General features: G+C 62.2%; 3 protein-coding genes across 4 annotated transcripts in view; 2 read left to right on the top strand and 1 right to left on the bottom strand.

Annotated features, from left to right (window-relative positions):
• Positions 1 to 21645, bottom strand: part of HMG20B (high mobility group 20B) — a 47237-nt gene that overhangs the window by 1970 nt on the left and 23622 nt on the right. The window contains exons 1-8 of one of the 2 annotated variants that reach the window (XM_079328591.1): positions 4708 to 5468; positions 4067 to 4126; positions 1724 to 1823; positions 1270 to 1473; positions 969 to 1089; positions 814 to 866; positions 525 to 600; positions 173 to 388 (exon numbers count right to left, since the gene is read on the bottom strand). In XM_079328591.1, coding sequence (XP_079184717.1) covers positions 173 to 388; positions 525 to 600; positions 814 to 866; positions 969 to 1089; positions 1270 to 1473; positions 1724 to 1823; positions 4067 to 4104 — 808 coding nt within the window. In that variant the 5' untranslated portion in view covers positions 4105 to 4126; positions 4708 to 5468. Of the gene's footprint in view, positions 1 to 172; positions 389 to 524; positions 601 to 813; positions 867 to 968; positions 1090 to 1269; positions 1474 to 1723; positions 1824 to 4066; positions 4127 to 4707; positions 5469 to 21645 lie in introns of those variants that run through there. The other variant, XM_079328590.1, reaches the window with a different exon arrangement.
• Positions 6104 to 16055, top strand: MFSD12 (major facilitator superfamily domain containing 12). The gene is made up of 10 exons (XM_079328576.1): positions 6104 to 6556; positions 11105 to 11315; positions 12154 to 12277; positions 12488 to 12685; positions 12925 to 13017; positions 13105 to 13197; positions 13903 to 14073; positions 14302 to 14396; positions 14812 to 14942; positions 15521 to 16055. The coding sequence occupies exons 1-10, from the start codon at positions 6277 to 6279 to the stop codon at positions 15613 to 15615; spliced, it is 1491 nt and encodes a 496-aa protein (XP_079184702.1). The 5' UTR covers positions 6104 to 6276; the 3' UTR covers positions 15616 to 16055.
• Positions 18183 to 21025, top strand: LOC306813073 (uncharacterized protein; the record flags this gene model as incomplete). The annotated part of the gene is made up of 11 exons (XM_079328111.1): positions 18183 to 18278; positions 18628 to 18790; positions 18882 to 18957; positions 19149 to 19322; positions 19418 to 19516; positions 19644 to 19715; positions 19791 to 19850; positions 20120 to 20171; positions 20419 to 20529; positions 20631 to 20733; positions 20914 to 21025. Exons 2-11 carry the CDS (start codon positions 18684 to 18686, stop codon positions 21023 to 21025), a joined length of 966 nt encoding a protein of 321 aa, XP_079184237.1. The 5' UTR covers positions 18183 to 18278; positions 18628 to 18683.

Genomic DNA, 21645 nt, shown 5'->3' with positions numbered 1-21645 from the left:
CCTGCAGTGGCACAAGCCCGGGGAATCAAGGATTTGGGCCAATCTGGGGCGCAGCCGTGAGTGTGGCTCTGGAGGAGGGATCCCAGCCTGCCCTGCCCAGCACTGGACAGCCTGCTGGCTGTCACAGGGACCCCTCAGTGTCCCCCAGCCCAGGCAGGGGGCCCGCACTCACCGGGGATGGGGAGGGAGGCGAAGCTGGCGGTGAGGGCCTGCCGCACAGACTGCAGCTGCTGCTGCAGGGCCAGGGTCTGCCGCTCCTCCTGCGCCAGCTCCTGCTCCAGCTTCTCCTTGGCGCAGCTCATGCTCTCCGTGTGCTTCTGCAGGATGGCGTTCTGCTCCTCAAACTCCGTGTTCATCTTGCGCAGGCGCCGCAGCTCGGCCTCCCGGGCTGCAGGGACAGACCCGCGTGCAGGGCACGGACCCCGGCCCGTGCCAACCCCCAGCCCTGCCCCACGCACGGCTCCTCCAAGCAGCTGTGTCACCAACGCCCTGGGGGCTGCCCAAGGACCCTCCAAAGCCCCTACCCTTGTTTTGGTCCAAGAACTCCTCCGTGAAGATGGGCACATCAAAGGTGGAGAAGGTGTCACTGCACTCGCCAGCCTGAGGGACAAGAGGGAGGGTTGGGCAGGGCTGAGCCCCCAGAGGGGACACCATCACCTTGATGGGCTGATGAGGGCACCAGGACAGGGTGAGGGGGAGGAACCCCTCAGGAACCTGGGACTCCCAGCCCCAGCACTCCCTCTGCCCACCCACAGCTGAGCCAGCCCAGCAGTGTGATGTGCTTGTTTCCCCACAGACCTGACAGAGCCTTACCTTGTGTGGATGCCCGTTGAGGAGGGTGTTCACGGCCACCGTGCCCACGTCCTCTGCAGGGGAGGAAGGAGGTCACCCCAGGGGCCAGCTCATGTCCCCGAAAGGCTCTGGCAGCACCTGGATGGATCCTGGCAGCCATTGCTCCCATAACCCACCTTTTTTGATCTTTTTCTCCTGGATCTTCTCTGTGCACATTTTGTAGGCCTCTGACTGCTGGTATTCCCGCAGCTCCTTCATGTACTGCTGCTTCTCCCTCTCTGCCTCATCCAGGTACCGCTGTGGTGGGTCACAGAGGGGCCTCAGCCTGACCCAACCCAGGCTCCCAGGAACTGCTGACCCTTCCCTGCCCAGCTCCCATTCCCCAGCACTGGGCCCAGCACCTTTCCTGGAGCAAGCTCAGGGCTTTGGGGAGCAGGTTTGGAGCTGCCCAGCCTGGGGTGGGGGTCTCCCCAGTACCTGCTTCTCTGAGAGCTGCAGTTTGCTCCACTCTGCTCCCAGCATCTTTGTGATCTCTGGGAAGGGCAGGTCGGGATGCTGCGTGCGGATCTGCTCGCGCCGCTCGTTCAGGAAGCGCACGTAGCCTGTCACAGGGGCTTTGGGGCCATTGGGAAGGATCTTCTTCCTCTTCTTGCCCTTGGGCCAGCCCCTCTTCTTCACCGGCTGGCACCCAGGGGGAAGGGACAGCCCATCAGGGATCAGAGCCATTCCATCAGTGGAGCAGCCCCCAGGCCCACCTGGGCCACACAGAGCTCAGGGCAAAGTCTGAGCCCTTCCTTGGCCCATAGCCAGAGCCACAGGCACACATGGGCTGCTGCAGGGCAAGTGGAGGGGCAGGGACAGCCCCAGGCCAGGCACCTTGGGCCCCACTTTCAGGGATTTTGTGAGAAGGGACACGGGCTCTGGGACTCACCTCCTCCTCCGGCTTCTCGCTGCCCACCCGCGCCGACTCCCCCTTCTCCTGTTTGATGGCCACCAGGAAATTCCCATGCTGAGCCTTGCCTGTGCCATGTCTGCAGGCAGAGAGCATTGTCAGAGAGGGCTGGGACACCATGGGGACCAACAGCAACACATCCCCCAGCAGTATGACCTCACACCAGATTCCCCAAATCCCGACTCAAACAGCCCCAAACCAGTCACTGGCCTTGCTCCCACGAGGGGAGGCTACAGCAGAGCCAGGGACTGAAGCAGAGCCCAGCACCAGGTGAGCAGGGCAGCCCTGCACACTAAAACTGCCCTGAGGACTGAGGGCAACCCTGAGACTCGTCAGGGACATCTGGATGGGGGTTGGCTCTTGAGGTCAGCTAACATTGACAGTCACATCCCTGTCACCTGGGCTTGGGACACACCTTGGTGGGGAGTCCCAAGGGACTCTGCAAGGGAGGAGGAGCCTCAGGGGTTTGGATCCTGGTGCCAGGGGCACTATCTGGAAGCATCACCCACACCCAAGGAACCCTCGAGGCAGAGGGTAAGGGCAAGGCACCAGCTTGACCCACTCCAGCCACAACCACCCCAGCAGGTTTGTGCTGTCTGTGACACCTCCCCAACACCTCAAGTGGGGTACAGCACCACTCTTCAGGTCACTGCCACAGCTTTACAAATCAGCAGCTGCTTCAGACAGAGCCTCCCTGCCCCTCTGAGCACCTGCAGGTCCCACACAGGGTGGGTAGAGCCTCCATGTCCCACCACAGCATCACCCTGGGGCTCCCCAAGCCCCCCTGGCACCTCCTCCAGTTGTCTCCACCCCCAGCCCTGTCCCATTCACACCCCTGTGAATGCTCCTGCTCTGCTAGAAATGTCCTCACCACATGAGGGGAGCCATAAAGGGTTCCTGAGTGTCACCAAATGATGCTTGCTTGGGCTCAAAGCAGGTCCCCAGACGTGGGAACCAGCCCCGGGCCAAACACAAGCCCTGGCACAGACACGTGCCAAAAGCTACAGAGATCCCAACCTGCTCAGGATGCACCTCAGAATTTCCTTTGTGTTTGCCACACCATGTACCTAGAGCAAACCCCAGTCCCTGCAGAGACTCCAGGCTATTGCTACCCATTTATCACCCAGACAAGCCATCCTTGTAGTTAATTTAGGGGGCACTTCTGTGAGTCCCCAGCACAGAGCCTGTCACTGCATCAGCTCTTGCAGAAAAAATGGCACAAGTCCCTCCACCAGGATTAGAGGGCACCCTGTGCCCTACACCCCCAAACTCACATAAAAAGTCCTACAGGAAGGTGTGAGACCACTTCTTCTTCCAGCTCCTGGGGGAAAAGAACCCTCCAAGGCTGTACAGGGTCATGGTCAGCCTTTGGCTTTATCAGCTCCAAGAGCAATGTTCCCAGTGATGTCCAGAGCATCATCATGTTTGCCAGGAACACGCCAACACCCTCCAGCAGCAGAGAGATCACCCTCCCCCCTTGTGATCCAGATTCCTCAAATGCCTAAGAATGCTTTAAAAAGTAATCTCAGGCAAGATTCCTCCTCAGCCAGTTCACTTTGGCATCCACCTCCCTGCGCTTCTGACGTGCTTCCCCATCCTCCAGCCCCGGTGTCAGGAGGGCCAAGGCCAACTCAGGACAACACAAATCTCATGGGAAATCAGCCCTTGCTAGTTCTGATCTCCCAAGATGCTTAGAATCATAGAATCCTGGAATATCCTGAGCTGGTTGGGACCCACAAGGTTCAATTTCAGACTCTGGTCTGTTCGGATCCCCAACAACCCCCCCTGAGCATCCCTGAGAGTGTCCAAAAGCTCCTGCAGCTCTGGCAGCCTTGGGACCATTCCCTAGGGAGCCTGGGCAGTGCCAGCACCCTCGGGGGGAAGAACCTTTCCCTGAGCTCCATGCCAAGGCCTGACACAGCTCCAGCCCTTGCTGGGCTCCTGTTCCTGTCCCAGAGCAGAGCTCAGCCCCTGCCCCTCTGCCTCCCCTGGGCAGGAGCTGCAGCCCCCGAGGAGTCTCCCCTCAGTCTCCTCTGCTCCAGCTGAACCAGCCCAGTGCCCTCAGCTGCTCCTCAGCCCTTCCCCAGCTCCCTGTCCCTCCTTTGGACACTCTCCAACAGCTTTGGCTTCTTCTGACCTTGTGGTGCCCGAGGTGCCCCCAGCACTGGAGGTGGGGCTGCCCCAGTGCAGAGCAGGGTGGGACAATCCCTCCCCAGCACACACTGAGCACCCCCAAGGCTTGGAAGGGGATGAGGTGCTGTCAGTCTTTCAGCAGGGGCCCTGACACAGGGCAGGGTGGCAGGAGGAGGTTGTGGCACTTACAGCAGGGCGGCGGGCGGCTGCTTGGTGCTGTGGGCCATGGGCGGGGGTCTCGTCAGCACCCTGCAGACAGAGCACAGCTGGGGCTGCCACAGGGCCGCTGATGCCCAGCGGGGTCACCCTGCCGAAACCCCCCTCGGAGGTGTCTCCCTCGCGGGGACAGGACCCCTCCCCGAATGGCATCTCCTCCCAACCAGCCCCTCACTGGCCTCTCCGCCCCCCTCAGCCCCCGGCACAAGCTCCAGCCCGCTCCCACTGACCCACCCTGTCCCTGGGGGTGCCATCGCAGCCCCCACGGGCTCATCCCCCTGGCTCCCCTCCCAGCTGCGATCCCCAGCGTCCCCTGAGCCTCCCCTGCAGAGACCCCCTCCCCCGAGACCCACCGCAGCCCCAACAGCTTCATCCCGTAACACTCCGCGCCCCCTCGCCGCCCCAGTGCCCCCGGCACCCTCCCGCCGGCCCTCCCCGCCTCGCCCTCTCTCTCGGGGTCCCATCACAGCCCCCCAACGGGCTCGCCCTCATAACCCGCCCTCTACCCGCGACTCCCCGGTACCTCCCAGGCCCCCCCCATAGGATTCCCCCCCCCCCCCCCATGGGATCCCCCATGGAATCCCCCGGCCGGACCCGCCGCCGCCGCCGCTCACCTGACCACGCCCCTCTATTATTATGCAAACGAGGCTCCCGCCGCACCGTCCCCGATTGGCCGCTCGGCGCCGACTCGTTGAGCGCAGCCCCATGCTGATTGGCTGGGTGTGATGACGTCAGAGGGAAGCGGCGGAAGGGGGGGAGGAGCTGACGGGCGCGGCGCGCGCGCGCGGCTGGCAGCCCGACCAATCAGCAGCCAGCGTGGGGACGAGGAAGTGTTGTGAGAGGGCAGCGCCTTAAAGGGGCAACGTCATGGTGGTGTCGCCACCGCCGCCGCCCCATTCCAGTGACCCCAGTGTCTTCCCATCGCTCCCAGTAACCTCAGTGTCCACCTCAGAGCTGATCCACTGATTCAGCTGCCCTCCCCCATCGCTCCCAGTACCCACCCGGCAGGGGTGGCACCAATACTTATCCCAGAGTCGCAGGGACCCCAGTACTCCCCCAACACTGCTTCCTGTGACCCCAGTACAGCCCATACTGGTCCCAATGGCTCTATTAAATACACAAGCGGAGGTCCCCCACGACCTCCAGTCTGCTCCAAGTGTCTCCAGTACTCACACAATTTGGGATACCCATGATGCCTGTAGTCACCAGAGTCTCAGTGACCCTAATACTCCTCTCTAGAGGGTCTCAGTGCCCCCAGAACTGCTCATACTGGTCCCAGTCTCACCAGTACCTACTCAAGAGGAGCTCCCAGTTGCCCAAGTAAGCCCACACTACTCCCAGTGACACCAGTATTCACCCAAGAGGGGGCGTCCCACAACTCCTGTAGCCACCCCAGAGTCCCAGTGATCCCAGTACACCCCCACAACTCCTACTAACCCTAGTACACATCCAAGCAGGGGGTAGCCATCCCAGCGTCCCAGTCACCCTCATCTCTACTGGTTCCAGTGCCCACAATCCCTGTACCCTCACTCCTGTGCATACTCCCCACTCGGTGCATACTGGGCTATTGGGGTGACTGGGAGCAGTGTGATGATGTACTCGGATCATTGGAACTCGGGCAACTGCAGGCATTATTGGGATGCCTCACATCAATGCCGGGGTTATTGGGAGCAGAGGGGGTGTACTGGTGTCACTGGAATGCTGGGGTGCCTACTGACAGCATGGAGACCATCCCCTTGCTAGGGTGTGTATTGAGGTCACTGGGAGCAGTGTCACTGGAGTGACTGGGACATTCCCTTGTCTGGGCAATGCAACTGTTACAGCAGCACTGGTGTGACTGGGAGCAGCTGTGATGTGTCTGGGAGCAGTGTGGGGACAGCAGTGGAGCTCCTGGGATCGGCGCGGGGACAGCACTGGTGTAGCTGGGCGCCCACCCCCTCCCGCCTCCCCCCTGCCCGGATCATGCCCCGCTCTCCCCGCTCTCCCCGCCCAGGACGCGCCGGCTCGGGGGATGCGGAGATCTCCGCTCGCGGGAGGTCCCACCCTGTCCCTGCCATCTCCTCCCTCCTCCCTCCCTGTCCCTCCCTGTCCCTCCCTGTCCCCTCCCATTCCCTCCCTCCCGTTCCCTGCCGGGCCCGTCCCGCCGCTGTCCCGCCGCTGTCCCCGCGGGCTCTGGCCGGGCCATGGCGGAGCCGCCGCAGTCCCCGGGCCCGGCGCTGCCGCTGCGGGCGCGGCTCAGCTTCGCGTGCGGGCACTTCCTGAACGACGCGTGCTCGGCGCTGTGGTTCACTTACCTGCTGCCCTTCCTGCACGCCGTGCTGGGCTACGGGCACGGCGCGGCCGGCGGGCTGCTCCTCGCCGGGCAGGTGGCCGACGGGCTCTGCACGCCCCTGCTCGGCTTCGAGGCCGACCGGGCCCACGGCTGCGGCCGCTGCGGGCGCAGGAAGGGCTGGCACCTGGCCGGTGGGTGCGAGGGACCGGGAGCTCTGGTGGGGGGAGCTGGGTGGAGAGGGCTGACCCCGGGAGAGCCTCTCTGGGGTGCCCGGGGTGGAGGGCGGTGACCCTGAGAGGCCTTGATGGGGTGCTTTGGATGGGGGACACCCGGGGGAGCCTTTCTGGGATGCTCTAAGTGAACGGTCTCCCCGGGGCGAGCCTTTTTGGGGTGTCTGTGTTGGGGGACATCCAGAGCCCTTCTAGGATGCTCTATGTGCAGAGGGATGGTCCCCCGGGGGGACCTTAGTGTGTTGTTCTGTGCTGAAGGACACGTGGGGGAACGTTTCTGGGGTGGCCCAAGGGTACCTATCCAAGGTGTCTCAGGTGAAAATGGGCGGCCCCAGGGCAGCCTTTCTGCGGTGGCTCGGATGGAGATGAATGGCCATGGAGAGCCTTTCTGGGGTGCCATGGCTGGGATACACTGCTGGGGTGCCAAAGAAGAGAGATGGGTAAGAGAGGGGCTTTGGTTAGGGGAGGAGTATGGCTGTGAGGGAGACTTTCTGTGGTGCTCTGAGTTGTGGATCACCTGGGGGAGCCTTTCTGGGGTGTTCTAAGTGGAGATGATGGCCCTGGGGGAGCCTTTCTGGGGTGCCCTGAGGGAGTGGACTAAGGATGCCTATCCAAGGTAACATGAAAATGGGTAAGCCTGGAGGAGCTTTTCTGGGGTGCCGGGGGTGAGCAACACCCTGCTGGGGTGCCCAGAAGGGAGAAGGGTAGCCCTAAAGAGCCTTTCTGACTGGGAGCTATCCAGGTGAATCTTTCTGGGATGCCCTAAGAAGAAAGGGATGACCCTGGGGGAACCTTTCTAGGATGCCCAGGGAGGGGGACAACGGGGCATGCTGGGGGAGTGAGTTGGGCCCAAGCAGCTCTGCTGGGGGGGGCATAGGTGAGGGGCATTCTGCTGGGGGGCCTTGTGTGGGGAGGAGCCTCTCTGGGGTACAGGATCAGCCCCGGGGTACTTTTCTGGGGTGCCCTGGAAGAGGGGGAACAAGACCAAAGGTGCCTTTCTGGGTTGGGGGATTAGCCTTGAGGGTTCCCTGGAGCAGGGAGAAACCAGGGTGCCTTGTGGCATGGAGATCTCCCTGGAGATGTGGGATCCTTTCTGAGGAGGGGGACCATCATGTGGCAGTGAAGGTGGGGTCATGTGGCAGTGGGGAGGGTCCCCCCAGATGGAGAGGGGCAGCCCCAGAGGTGTGCCCTGGGGTAGAAGGGAGCAGTTCCTCGATGGAAGGGGGAGCTGCCCTGGGGGCTTTAGGGGTGCCCTGTGGAGGGTGAAGGGGCTCTGGTGTGTTGGCATTGCCCTGTATGACAGGAGATGGGTCTGGACTGCCTTGTGAGGAGGGGATAGCCGGGGAGGTGCCTTTCTGGGACCCCCTGTGGCAGTGAAGTGGGGACAGAGATGATCTGTGTGTATGGGACAGCTGGATGCTGAGCCTGGATGGAGAAGGGGCACCATGGTATCCCTGTCCTGCCTGGGCACCATCCCACCCAGGGGGCTCCCCGCTGTCCCTTGGGCTTTGTATGTGTGGGTGGCAGCGAGCCACCTCAGATCTTTCTCAGTAGCTTGGAGATGCAGTCAGTCCAGACCAGCAGTAAAATCTGGGCTTTCCCAAAAGCCCAGGTGCTTCCTGAGCAGTTCTCGGTGTCCCCAGGGGGGGACCCTATGGCATGGGGCCCTTGGCAGTGCTGGGGCTGTGCACTCCAGGAGGCAGCAGTGGAGTACGGCCATGGGATACACAGGCAGCTCTGGCTCACAGGAATTACTGTCAGGTTTCTCTTCCATTGTGTCCTGGGTCAAAAAATGCAACGGAGTGCAGGGGCTGGTGGGGATCCATTTATCGAGGTCCCGCTCTGAGGGGACAGCATGGCCTGCAGAAGGGTCCTTGTGCTGTGACTGGTGCAGGAGCCTGCACGTCCTGCTTAGTTGGCACTGGGGACGGGGCAGTTGGTGGAAGAAATGGCCATTGATAACAACCCTCAGTAACAGCCGGGCGCTGCCTCGCTCAGAGCAGACCCGAGTGGAGGGAGGACGGTTGCAGTGTGGGTCCTCTTATCTTGATCCCAAATTTATCTTGGCCAACGCTTTGTGCAACCCAACAGCAACCTGATAAGGCGTCTGACCTCGCCGGAGCTTGCCTTGGTGAGTCAGAGAGAGTGCTGAAGGGGCAGCTTCACCCTGCCCCAGTGTGAGCCGCATCGGCGTCCTGGTTTAGGGAAGTGGCCGCAGCAGTTTCCTCCCCCCGCTCCAGCCGGGGGCTGCCCCGCCAGCACAGAGGGGAAGTCCTAACTCGGGCCTTGCACGGGGGCTGCAGGGAGCACAGCACAGCCCAGGGCAGGCCGGAGCAGGGATGCAGGCTGCTTTCCAGGCTGGAGGATGGATTATTCCCAAGGCAGGGGCTTCCCTGGCGCCCGCCTTGGCTGAACACAGAGTGACCAGTGGCGGGGACAGACCCTCCCGAGCCGGCTGTGCCGGGGCCGCCCGGCTCTCTGGGTCACGCTGCAGAGAGGGGTGTTGTGTGGGAGCGGGGTGTCTCGTCCGGTGGCAAACCCGTGCTCAGATCAGAGGAAACGCTGTGAAACCGCATCCTCGGGGTGGGGGAGACACCACGAGTCAGCGGTGAGATCAGTGGCATCTTCCCACCGCGGCGGTCCCGGGTGTTCCCACAGGCAGTCCCGAGTGTCCCTGCCTGCTCGCCAGCTCTTTTATGGGGTCCAGCTTCCTGACACAGTGGGGAGGAAGGGTAAGCGTCTCTTTGCTGCCTGTCTCAGCCTGTCTGACAGTGCTGTCCCAAAATTCCTGCCCCAGGCGCCTGTGCTGAGCAGCCTGGCATTCTTGTGATCCTGCCCCTCGGGGAGGAAGGGTAAGCACCACTTTGCTGCCTGTCTCAGCCTGTCTGGCAGTGCTGTCCCAAAATCCCTGCCCCAGGTGCCGAGCAGCCCGGCATTCTCATGATCCTGCCCCACGGAGTCAGAGATGTTAACCTGGGTTTTTGCCTGCCCAGGGGTGCTGCACAGATGGGCAGAATGGTCTTAGAGGGGCTCCCATGGCCCCCTTGGCTGAGCAGGGGGTCCCCAGGATCCCTCTGACTCAGTGCAGCCACTCCTGGGCACTTGGTGTACATGGGTATTGGGGTTCAGCCCTGTGCCAGAGGAGCACAGCTCTGTGGGGTAGCCAGTGGGGTGACCCTGGTGGTGACACTGCCTGTTCCAGGGGACCACGAGGAGGAGGAGGTGACACTCCCGTTGTGTGCTGGTGGTGATGGCTCATGGGTGGGCACAGGAGCAGCCCTGGAGGCTGCAGCAGCCAGGTCCCACAGCTCCTGCCCCAGGGCTCCCCTGGGAGCCCTCACCCCTCATATGGGCCCAATTATAACCCAGGGAACAGAGAGGATCTGGGCTGGTTTGACCCTTCATGGACCTTCCTGTGTCTGATTTGTCTGGGGTACAGGCACCACATGTGCCTGAGTCCCCTGTGCTTCAGAGCTCCTGGAGCACCAAAGCTGACTGTGAGCCAGTGTGGGGAGGCAGTATCCCTTGGTGGGATGGATGAGGCTGGGCTGGGATTGTCACTGCCCTTGGCTTTGACCTGGCTTGCATGGCTGTGCTGTGAGGGAGCAAGGATGAGGAGGAGGAGGAATTCTCCTTCATAGGTGGGAGGAAGAGGAATCACTCATGAGGAACAGAGGTTCTTGCAAAGTGGAGAGGGTACCTTGAGGATCTGGCAAAGCAGATTACCCTCAGCTGTAGGAATAGCTCTTCATCAGCACCCAGTGAAGCTGGGGACATGTAGGACAGTACAGGGGGACATGTGGCACAGGGCACCAGGCTTTACATCGGGGCCTGTGGAGCTGCTTGGCAGATAGACTGTAACTTTGGGAAAGGGAAGTGAAAGGCCAGGCTGGCCTGACTGCCCCACGTAGGGTCCCTACACCAGGCTGTGTCCCTGAGGGAGGAGCCTGGCTCTGGTGTCCCTGACTCAGCAGGGCCTTCCCAGAGCCCCCCATGGCTGTGTGTCACCCTGTCATGCTGTGGCTGATGTCTGTGAGCGTGGCAGAAGCACAGTTCTCTCTGCCAGCCCCACGGGAGAGGGGACATGGAGACAGAGGGGGTGCCAGTGCCCATGGGACAGCCAGAGCCCTCCCAGCCTAGGGGTGCCATATCACCTTGGGCACACAGCAGGGAGGGGTTATCTGATTGGTTATCTGCCCCTGGGGACAGTGAGAACCTCTTGGTGTCTGTGGGTGTGACACTGAGGGTCTGTCATGAGTCTTGAGGGGACAGAGCAGTGCCAGCACTGTGCTGGGGAAGGACCTTGACTGGGGGGGGGTGTCTGTCTGTGCTGGGTGCCAAAGGGAAGGACATTCCTTGTGCAGGACATGCTCAGGGATGCTGAGGTGGTGTCTGGAGTTCCATGTATCTCACCTGGCTGGGGTAGAACCTGTCCTGGAGAGTGCTGTCTGTGTCACATTGGAGTCCCAGCCAGGTGTGCAGCCTCTCACTGCTCCACTCTCTCCTCAGGCACCACCTGTGTCCTCGTGTCCTTTCCCTTTGTCTTCAGCCCCTGCCTGGCCTGCAGGGAGAGCACTCCACAGTGGGCAGCCTTCATCTACTACCTCCCCTTCATTGTCATCTTCCAGTTTGGCTGGGCAGCCACGCAGGTGTCCCACCTAGCCCTCATCCCCGAGCTGGTGAGCAGTGACCATGGGAAGGTGGAGCTCACGGCTTTCAGGTGAGCACAGACACACCTGGGGGTCCCCTGGGCGTGGGGGAGCTGCCCTGCCCATGGTGGGTGCCATCACTGTGTGACAGGAGGTCCCTGGGTGCTGTGGCACACCAGAGACCTTGGCATGGCAGGACAAGGACTGGGCCGTGTGGGTGTCCTGTGGAATGTGCCAAAGGACACTGGTCTTGGGTTGGTGGCCCAAAGCCTTTGCTGCCAGGAAGGAATGACTTGATGGCAGGGATGTCAGTGACACAGCACATGGGACACTTCCCTGAGCTGGGGACATTTCTCCTTTGGGAATAGATGTTGGAATTTAGGAGAGGGACTGTCCCTCCCAGATGCCCTCAAGGAGAGCTGGACACTGTCCTAGGGACTGTTCTAGAGGTGAGATGTCTCCAGGGCCGGGTGGGCAGTGCACTTGGCTCATCTCTGTCAGGATCAGGATGTGGGATGGGATGTTTATCCCGTGGAGCAGGGTGAGCAGTGAGGATGTGGGGTAACTGTGGTCCAAGTGCTCCCACTCTGGGGGCACTGGGTCAGGCAGCTCATGGCATCCTTGAAGCAGAGGTGAGCTGTGCCTGGAGGGGAAACAGACTGGCTGTAGGGATATTGGTTTTCTCCCAGTCATGCCCTGAGGCTTGGACTGGGCACACTGGGAGTTGCAGCAGTAAGACTGATGCCTGGCCAGGAGCCTTGTGCCCTCAGAGGTGTCATGTCAGCTATGACACTGGGATGCAGAGGCTATAGCACATCTGGCTTGGAGGGCAGCTGTGAGCAGAGGTGTCCTGCTGTGCTGTCCCCATTCTTGTCCTTCTGCATCACCCCAAGGTTTCCTTCTGCTCAGGTATGCCTTCACTGTCATGGCAAACATCACTGTGTATGGCCTGACCTGGCTCCTGCTGAACTTCCAGATGGACCAGCCCGACCATATGGAGCACCTGGGCCCACAGGACATCCATGTTTTCCGGGTGAGTGGCAAGGCACAGTCCCTGGGGTTCTCTGTTCCCATGGCTAACCTGGGGAGGTGATTCAGGGGGCAATGCCCTAAAACCTCACCAACTGGGCAAGAGCCACACGAAGCACTCCCTGGGGTTTGGGCACTCATCCTTCCCCTCCACACTGATGGGGGCTAATGGTGGGCTGCCCTCACTGCTGTGCTCACCCCTATTCCTCACCAGAACTTGGCCCTCATCGTGGTGGGGCTGGGGGCTGTGTTCTCCCTCATCTTCCACCTGGGCACCAAGGAGAAGCCATACCCAGCAGGGGTGCTGCCTGAGCCAGAGGAGAGCACCCCGCTGCTGCACAAGGAGCCCGCAGGCCCCGCGCGCCCGCTGCTGCTCTGGAAGGACTGGCTGCTGCAGCCCTCCTTCTACCAGGTACGGCTGCACAGGCTCCCCTGGCCTGGGCTGCTGCCCTGCCTGGGCACCCTGGGTGTCCTGCAGCCACAGGACTTGTCCAGGTGTGGGTGAGGATGGAGAGAGGGGCTGTTCTGGGCATCCACCCACCACCTCAAAGGGGCCATCCCCTTCCTGCTGGGCACCTGCACCATGACAGCTGGGCAGGGAAGGTCCTTCCCACAGGCTGAGCAGTGATGCCCTGGCCTTTCCCCTCCCAGGTTGCAGTGCTCTACATGGCCACTCGCCTCATCGTCAATCTGTCCCAGACCTACATCGCCATGTACCTCACCAACTCGCTGCTGCTCTCCAAGGTGGGAACAGGGCAGGTCCAGGGGCACGTGGGAAGGTGTCCTGATGTGGCCTGGGGCTCATCTCCTCGCTGTGTTTGTCCCTTGCAGAAGTACATTGCTACCATTCCCCTAGTGATGTACGTCAGTGGGTTCCTCTCCTCATTCCTCATGAAGCCTGTGAACAAATGGATTGGTCGGAATGTGAGTCCAGGGTGTTGGAGAGGTTGGAGTTTGACCCCAGGAGAGGTCCAAGGGCCAAATCTTGGCTGTGAGCAAAGCTCCTGGCACACCTGAGCTGGAGAGCCAGGACCCCTCATGAACCCTCTGCCAGCAACCACCCACTGCAGCATAGATCCTGCTGTGACTGGAGGTGGTGGGCAGGGATGGGGTCTGGGTCCTACTGGGTCTGGGGATGATGGGCAGGGGTGGGAACAGGGGCCTGTCTTGTACATCCCTGGGGCTGGGGAAGGCAATGCTGGCCCAGAGTTAGCATGTCCCATACAGGCCTGACTGGGCTGCAGAGGCCTGTGGTGCCAGCAGGGGCAGAGGGGGGGTCTGGTTACACTGGTCTGGGTGGGCACATGGTCTGCAATGCCAGCTTGAGGGATCTGCCCCCACAGTGTGTCCCCTCCATGCTGTTGGGTGGCTGTGGAGTGTCCCCTGCCCTCACAGACACGCTCCCACAACTCTCCCAGGGCTGAACCCTTGGGCTGCAGAACAGCCTGGAGCACAGCAAGGACCTGCTTTTGGGGTCTCCTTGTTTAAATACAGCTGGGATAGAGCCAGGGCTGTTCCTCCTGAGTCCTGGGCAATGCTGGCCCTGTGCCCTCTCTGCTTGCTCCTCCCTCACCGAGTGCCAGCTGATGTCTGAACTCCCCCTTCTCCCTCTGCCCATCCCCATTGCAGCTGACTTACTTTGTGGGCATCCTGGTGGTCCTGGCCTTCGCCTCCTGGGTGGCCCTGGCCAGGCCAATAGGAGATGAGATCTACGGGCTGGCAGTGCTGCTCGGGGCCGGCTCAGCCACAATCCTGGTCACGTCCCTGTCTATGACTGCAGATCTCATTGGCACCAATACGGTACGGCCACTGCTGCTGGTGGGATGGGATGGGGTGGGGGTCACAGCAGGCACAGAACTCACACTCTGGGTGGGCACTGGTTAGGGACAGGGGATGGAGGTGCTGGGAGTGGGCTCAGCTGGGCAGCCCTGTGAGTGCTGCTCTGCTGCAGTGAGGGCTCTGCCCATGAGGGGGCACACAGGGCTGCGTGGCCCAGCACGGCACAGCGTGTGCCCTCTCCTCCCACAGCACAGCAGTGCGTTTGTCTACGGTGCCATGAGCTTCACGGACAAGATGGCCAATGGCCTGGCTGTTGTGATGATCCAGAACCTGCACCCCTGCCCGTAAGCACCTCTGCAGACCTGGGACCCCCACTCTTGGGGGCCACGAGGAAATATTCCAGGGTTGGTGTTGTATTGCACTGAGCAAAAGGCACGGGAGGGAACCAGTTTGGATTGGAAGGGACCTCAAAGCTCATCTCCTTCCACCCCCTGCCATGGGCAGGGACACTTCCACTACACTAGGTTGCTCCAAGCCCTGTCCCACCTGGACTGGAAGACTTCTAGGGATGGGGTAGCCACAGCTGCTGTGGGCAACTTGTGCCAGGGCCTCCCCACCCTCACAGGGAGGAATTCCTTCTCAATATCCCCACCTAACCTGCCCTCTGGTAGTGTAGTGGGAAGCCATTCCCCCTTGTCCTAGCCTGTAGCCTAGGACTCCAGTCCCAGCCTGTAACCACGTCCCTGCCTGTCCTCACAGGACTGAGCTGTGCTGCCCTGCCTGTGTCAGCTTCTACCGCTGGGTGATGGTGCTGGCCACGGGCGGCGTGGCCGTTGCTGCTGTGGCCACGCTGTGCTGCATCATGGTGTGGCCCATCCAGATCCGCTACCGTGAGTGGGGCTGAGGGCCTGGGGGCAGCCCGGTGTGGGGCTGGGGGCACTGGGAGCTCCGTGCTCAGTGCCAGCCTGAGCTAAAGCCACGGTGTCTTTGCAGATGGCCCTGTCGTCACTGGGCTGGCTGCGGCCATGCTTGCAGGGGAATCCTCATGGTAGGACACAGGGCTGAGCCATTGTCCTGCTTCTGCTGCTATCCCCAGAGAGGGGCTGTGTCTGCTTGCTGTGCCCTTCTGGGGAACAACACTCCCCTGGCCCAATCAGGGCCACGCTGGCCCTGGGGCTCCAAGGGGTGTCAGGGGCAGCTCGATGTGCTGGCAGCAAATGTGGGGGACAGTGAGGTCACCTTTGCCAGGCTGGGGAGCCAACACCCCTGCTCAGTGCCTGTTATGCCTCTCTGGTTGCCTGTGCCTTGCTGTGGGGTGGTGGAACAGGACAGACCCCTCGTGCAGCTTGGGGCCCTGCTGGGTCAGGCCCTGGTGCTTGCAGAAGAGTCCAAGAAGGCCAAGGCAGCGCCTGTGGGTCACCCCACGCTGCCATCTTTCCTGACCTGTTCCTTCCTCCTCTTCCTCCAGGTGCTGTCAGTCTGCAGGGGCTGAGCAGCGCAAGGACCCCTGAAAGTGGCTCTGGGAGCGCCGAGGGAGAGAGCCAGAGCAGCACCATCAACTGAGCAGGGCTGCGTCCTTGGCCACCATGTCCTTGGCCACCGTGTCCTCAGGGCTGTGTCCTCAGGGCTGTGTCCTCAGCCACCGCGGTGCCACACGCTGAGCCTGGAGGGTGCCCTGCACTGGGGACCACTGGGCTCGGGGGAGGGGGGTGACCCCCTCCCTGTCTCCTTGCACTGGACTCGTATTCCCACCCTGGACTCGTGTCCCCATCCCGAACTCGTGTTCCAGACCCCACCGGGCCGATGAAGGCTGTCCCTGGTGCGGTGCAGCGTCACCTCTCACTGCACAATGAACACTAGAAGGGCCTAGGCCGGGCCGGAGCAGCCCCACAACAGGGGAGCGCCCGGACCAAGGTTTTAACCTGCTTTTGTAAGGCCAATACGTACAAACGGCACTTTATAAAGGAAGAGGAGAAGGAAAGAAAAAAACTAAGCGCAGTGCTGATGGTGCTGGGATGGGGGTGGGCTCAGCTCTGGGGCTGGAGCACGTTTGGGACGCGCACAAGGCTCGGAGGGGGCCCGGCGCCTCAGAGAGCGGCGTCCTGAGGAGCAGGGCGGTAAGGGCAGCCGCCCTCAGCGGCCATGGCGGCGGCGGACACAAATGATTGGTCCCTGCGGGGGGCCCCGCCCCCAGGACAGGACAGCCAATGGGGGCCCCGCTCCCCGGGACAGAACAGCCAATGGGGCCCCGCCCCTCCCGAGACAGGACAGCCAATGGGGGCGGCCCGCGCACCGTGGGGGCGGGGACTAAGAATGAGCGGGTTGTGTGCCGATATGAGTGTGTGTGACTGTAAATGTGTGTAAATGTGATTGTGTGTAAATGTGTGTTTGTAAATGTGTGTGGATTAGTGTAAATGTGAGTATGTGTCTAAATATGTGAGTGTGTAAATGTGTGCAGATGTGTGTAAATGTGAGTGTGTGTGTGTGAGTGTGTGTGTGTGTGTAAATGTGTGTGTAAATGTGATTGTGTGTAAGGTGTGTTTGCAAATATGTGTAAATGTGTATAAATGTGATTGTGTACAAATGTGTGTAAATGTGTGCAGATGTGTGTAAATGTGTGTGTGTAAATGCGTGATGTGTGTGTGTGTGACTAAATGTGTAAATGTGTGTGTCAGTGTGAGTGTGCGAGTGTGCAAATGTGTGTGTGTGTAAACGTGTGTGTGTGTGTGTAAATGTGAGAGTGTGTGTGTGTAAATTGTATGTGTAAATGTGTGTATGCATATGTGCGTGTCTTTGTGTGTGTAAATGTGTGTGTGTGTGTGTGTGTGTGTGTGTGTTCTGTCCTGTGTGCTCACACGAGTGTGCAGGGATATGCTGTGTGTGAGCAGGAGGCTGCCGGGGGTTTGTGCATAACCCATGGAATGGTTTGGGTTGGGTGGGACCTTAAAGCTCATCCCGTTCAAATTCCACTGTCCCAGGCTGCTCCAGCCCCAATGTCCAGCCTGGCCTGGGACACTGCCAGGGATCCAGGGGCAGCCACAGCTGCTCTGGGCACCCTGTGCCAGGGCTCCCCACCCTCCCAGGGAACAATTCCTGCCCAATATCCCATCCAGCCCTGCCCTCTGGCAGTGACAGCCATTCCCTGTGTCCTGTCCCTCCATCCCTTGTCCCCAGTCCCTCTCCAGCTCTCCTGGAGCCCCTTTAGGCCCTGCCAGGGGCTCTGAGCTCTCCCTGGAGCCTTCTCTTCTCCAGCTGAGCATCCCCAGCTCTGCCAGCCTGTCCCCAGAGCAGAGGGGCTCCATGGCCCCCTGCCCATGCCCTGTGCCCGCTCACACAGGTCCTTGCGTGGGGCTGTGTGGCACAGCAGGGCGCGAGTGCGGGGTGAGGGAGGGGGCTGCCGGGTGTGACAGGGTGTCGCCAAGGGCAGTGGTGACACCCCGAGTGTGCCCGGTGTGGGGGAATGGAACGGGATCCCGGCGGAGGGAGTGGGAACCTGAGAGTGCGGTGGGCGCAGCCCCCTCGGGCCGGCCCGGACTTATGGCCGCTCCTCGCTGCGGGCAGGGCGTTATCAGCCCCGGTCCAGAGAGCAGAGGGTGAGCCGGGATCGGTCCGCGGCCTTCGCACCGGCCCCGGGCCGGCGGGGACAGCGCGGTCTCGGCTCGGCCCAGCGCCCCCGGCCCGGCCGCGGCCCTTCCCTCCTCCCCACTTCCCTTTTGGGGTCCCGTCCCACGGCAGAAACCCCCCGGGCGAGGGGCGGACGTGCCCCCAGCACTGCCTGTCACTGGGGGCCGGGGCAGCAGCGGGGGAGCGGGCACCGGGTGGACAATGCTGTGACATGGCGGGATGTCCCGGGTGTGCGGGGTGCTGTGGATTGCGGGGTGCCGTGGATTGCGGGGTGCCCGTAGAACTGCACAGGACAGCAGAGTGCCGCGGGAGCGCGGCTGTGCCGCTCTGGTTCTCAGCACTGCTGCGGCTGGAGTGCATTCGCAGCTGGTGTGGGGAGCAGCTGGCCGGTCCCGCGTTCCCCCGGCACCGCGCTGGGGCTGCCCCGGCCGCTCCCTGCGAACCTGCTGCGGCCGCCCGGCCCCGCCCGCTGCCCTTCCTCGAGAGGAGGAGGAGGAGGAGGAGGAGGAAGAGGAGGCAGCAGCGGAGTAGGAGAAGCGCTGGAAGGAGTGGGAGCGGGACAGCTCCGACGGGACGGGGGAGGCCGGCTGTGCCCCCAGCAGGTACCGCGCGGGGAGCGGGGCCTGGCCGGGACGGGGTTCTGGGGTCGCGCGTGGGTTCGGGACCGCAGCCGCCTTCCCGTCCCCTCTGCAGCCAGACCGGCCACGCGCTCCCGCAGCCAGCACCGGCCGTGGCCGGGCCGGCGCCCCCCGGGCCAGGGATCACTTCCCCCGTCACCCCAGCCCCGCTGCCGACGGGGGTTGCAGCCAGCTCATGATTCCATGGGACAGGCAAGGGGTCATGCGGCCGGGTGACCTCTGCTGTTCCCGTCCCGGCGTGGCCTGAGCCCCGTCCCCGTGTACTCCCCAGTGGAGGGACAGGTTGGTGACTTTGGGATCCGCTGTGTTGCAGGAGTAGACCGTCCCCACAACCTGCCGCCTCTCCACCAGCTGTCGGACTCATCCCTCATGCCGGGGAAGCTGAGGCGCGGCAGACGGGAGGTGCTGGGGGAGAAGCAGTGGAGGAGCCTGGAGGAGAGGGGAAGTGCCCAGCTGGAGCAGCCCAAGCTCACCAGGTGGGTGCTGCACCTCACGGGGACCATCCCGCACCCCAGCGCCACATCCCACTTGTGCCCCTCGAGTCACCCCGCTGATGCCTCCTTCCAGATCCCGGACCTATGAGTCCTCCTGCAAGGAGGCAGAGCAGGCGGCCACGGGCAGGCAGGGACCCCCATCCCCCTCGGTGAGTCTTGGGGTACCGGAGCTGAGGAGCAGGACCCCAGCCCCATGGGCTCGGCTGGACGCTCTCTTGGGGCGGGGACCGAGGGAGGGCTCGTCCCGGTTCTGTGGCAGGCGTGGTGATGGAGCAAGGGGCTGCAGGATGCCGGCGGTGCCAGGGCTGGCCCCGAGCACCACCCTCCCGACCTCCCGCAGCTGATCAAGCAGGACAGCAGCTACCGCCGGGCCTTTGGGGAGCTCGCCGAGCAGGACGTGCTGCTGGGCTGCTTCTCATGCGCCTGGCAGAGAGAGATGCCCTACCACGGCCGCCTCTATGTGTCCTCACGCCACATCTGCTTCCACTCCAACCTTCTGCTCAAGGACATCAAGGTGGGCTGGAGCGGGCGTTGGGCCGGTGGCACAGACAGGGGCACAGGTGGCAGCCAGGAACACGGTGACACAGCCTGTCTGTCCCCCTGGCACAGGCCGTGGTCCCTGTCGCCTCCATCTCAGCCCTCAAAAAGACCAACACAGCGCTGCTGGTGCCCAACGCAGTCAGCATCCGCACAGCCAAGGGGGAGAAGGTGAGAGCAGGGACAGTGCTGGGGGACAGCCTCACCTGGGGCTGTTTGGAGTATCCTGGTTCCCTGGGCTCTTGGCCATGGCCAAGGGGACAGCTCTGGCAGAAATCCCCTTCCCACCCCCCCGCAGTTTCTCTTTGTGTCACTGCGCCAGCGAGAGGCCACGTACCAGCTCCTGAGGTCGGTCTGCAAACACCTGCAGGTATGTGGGGATGGATGGGGAGAGGGGCTCCATCCATCAATTGCAGGGCACCTCCCTTCATCTCTCCTTGTCCAGGACAGCGGCCAGAGCCCTCGAGACTCATTGAGCAATGGGGAAACCACTAGGAAGTCTCAGGTAAGGCCAGGGAATGGAGGTCAGGAGGATACAGCAGGAGGAGGAGTGGTCCCAGTCCCCTGCATGGAGTGGGCTTGGTGCAGTGACCTCTGGGAAGACATCAGGGAGAATCATGAAAAGCCCCAGCCCGGGGCAGCGCAGACCCCAGGACCCTCCCTTCTTGTCGGTGACATGGGTCCCATCAAGTCCTGCCCATGTCCCCATGGCAGTGGGGCAGGTGCCTTGGGGACACACATCATGACTGGGGCTTGTCCTCTTTCTCGAGCCAGTCAGACCTGGAGCAGAGCACCCCAGAGCCCAACAGCCTCAATGAATCCCTGGGTGAGTGGCCACCCTGGTGCACCCCCTGCATGCTCACAGCCCTGCTCGTGTTCTCCCCACATTTGTGCCCCACTGGCAGCTCTGGGCTCTGCTTCTCCTCCCCAGACGCGTGCGGCCCGAGCCCCCCCGACCAGCATCTCCCACAGCTCCAGGGAGTGCAGGGTCGGCTCTTTGTGGCCCTGTGTGTCCCCAGGACACCTAGACCCCTCCGTGGGGCATTCATAGAGTGTCTCCTGGTCACCTGTAGATGAGCCAAACCTGAGATCGATGCAAGCGGAGGCCGAGGATGACGGGGTGGCCCTGCTGGTTCCCAGCAGCAGCGAATGGGTGCCCTCAGCAGAGACACGTGGCCTCTGGGGTGAGTCAGGGGGCTCGGGACAGGAGGATGATCCTGAGGCTTTACACCCTGGCAGAGCTGAGCAAGGACTCAGTGCCACTAACGCTGCCTTATCCTGGCAGGGGGATCCCACACCGTTCTCTGGGCCAGAGCCACTGCGCTTTGGTCCCGGATAAAACCCCGGCTGAGCCCTCTCAACATCATCATCCTCATCTACCTGCTGCTGTGAGTCCCCATCCCCACTGAGCCCTGCACGGCCTCTCCAGGCTGGCACTGGCAGGCTGGCATTCCTGCATTTCCCCTGACACCCTTCCCCAGGGACGGCACACGGGAGCCTGGCCGTGGCACTGCTCCCAGCCCCTGGTGCCACCCTGTGCCCCCTGGCTGACGCTGGCCTGTCCCCAGCATGGTGGCCTTGCTGCTGTCCTCGGGGTACATCGGTCTGCGCATCGCGGAGCTGGAGCAGCAGCTGGCGTTCGTGGGGGCTTGGCCAGACCTCAACCTGTCACAGCAGTGAGTGGTGGGGCATGGGGGGGGGCCTCTGTGCCCAGCAGAGACTCCTCCTCACCCTGCCTCCCCCCCAGGTCCAAGACAACGTGAGGCCACTGAGGACCATGACCAAAGCTCCAGCCAGGAGTTCAGGGGCTGCTGAGCCCTTCCTTGGCCTCTCAGGGGGGTCTCTGTCACCAAGTGCCTTCCAGCCCCCCATATGTCCTGGGAAGCCCACGTGGGCTGTGAGGCTCCATCTCACTGCCCCATGTCTGCCCAGCAGAGGAGACCCAGGGAGCTCCCAGCAGGGCACAGGGCTGGAGTCAGCACTAACCCCCACCCAGCCCTCTCTGCTAAAGGTGGCAGGCAGAGGGGTCCAAGCCTCAGGCAAAGCAGAGCCACAGAGAATAGAATATTCTGATAATAAAGATTAATAAAATCTGTATTGTGTTAATAGTTACTATTTGCTGGGCCAGATGCTACAGGATGAGCATGAACCAGTCCCCATCACACACACCCTGCTCCCCAGAACAGACCAGCAGCACCAGGGGCTTTGACTGACTGGTGTGGGGAGGCAGCTCCAGCTGCTGATGTGCCAGGGGTCCAGGGAGCAGCAGAAGACCCTGAGCAATCCCCTGGGGTGCTGGC

The sequence above is a fragment of the Erithacus rubecula genome, assembly GCF_903797595.1.
Source record: "Erithacus rubecula genome assembly, chromosome: 28".
Taxonomy (NCBI): domain Eukaryota; kingdom Metazoa; phylum Chordata; class Aves; order Passeriformes; family Muscicapidae; genus Erithacus; species Erithacus rubecula.
Note: the sequence above shows the minus strand (reverse complement) of the source record. Positions and strands in the feature narration are given on the sequence as shown.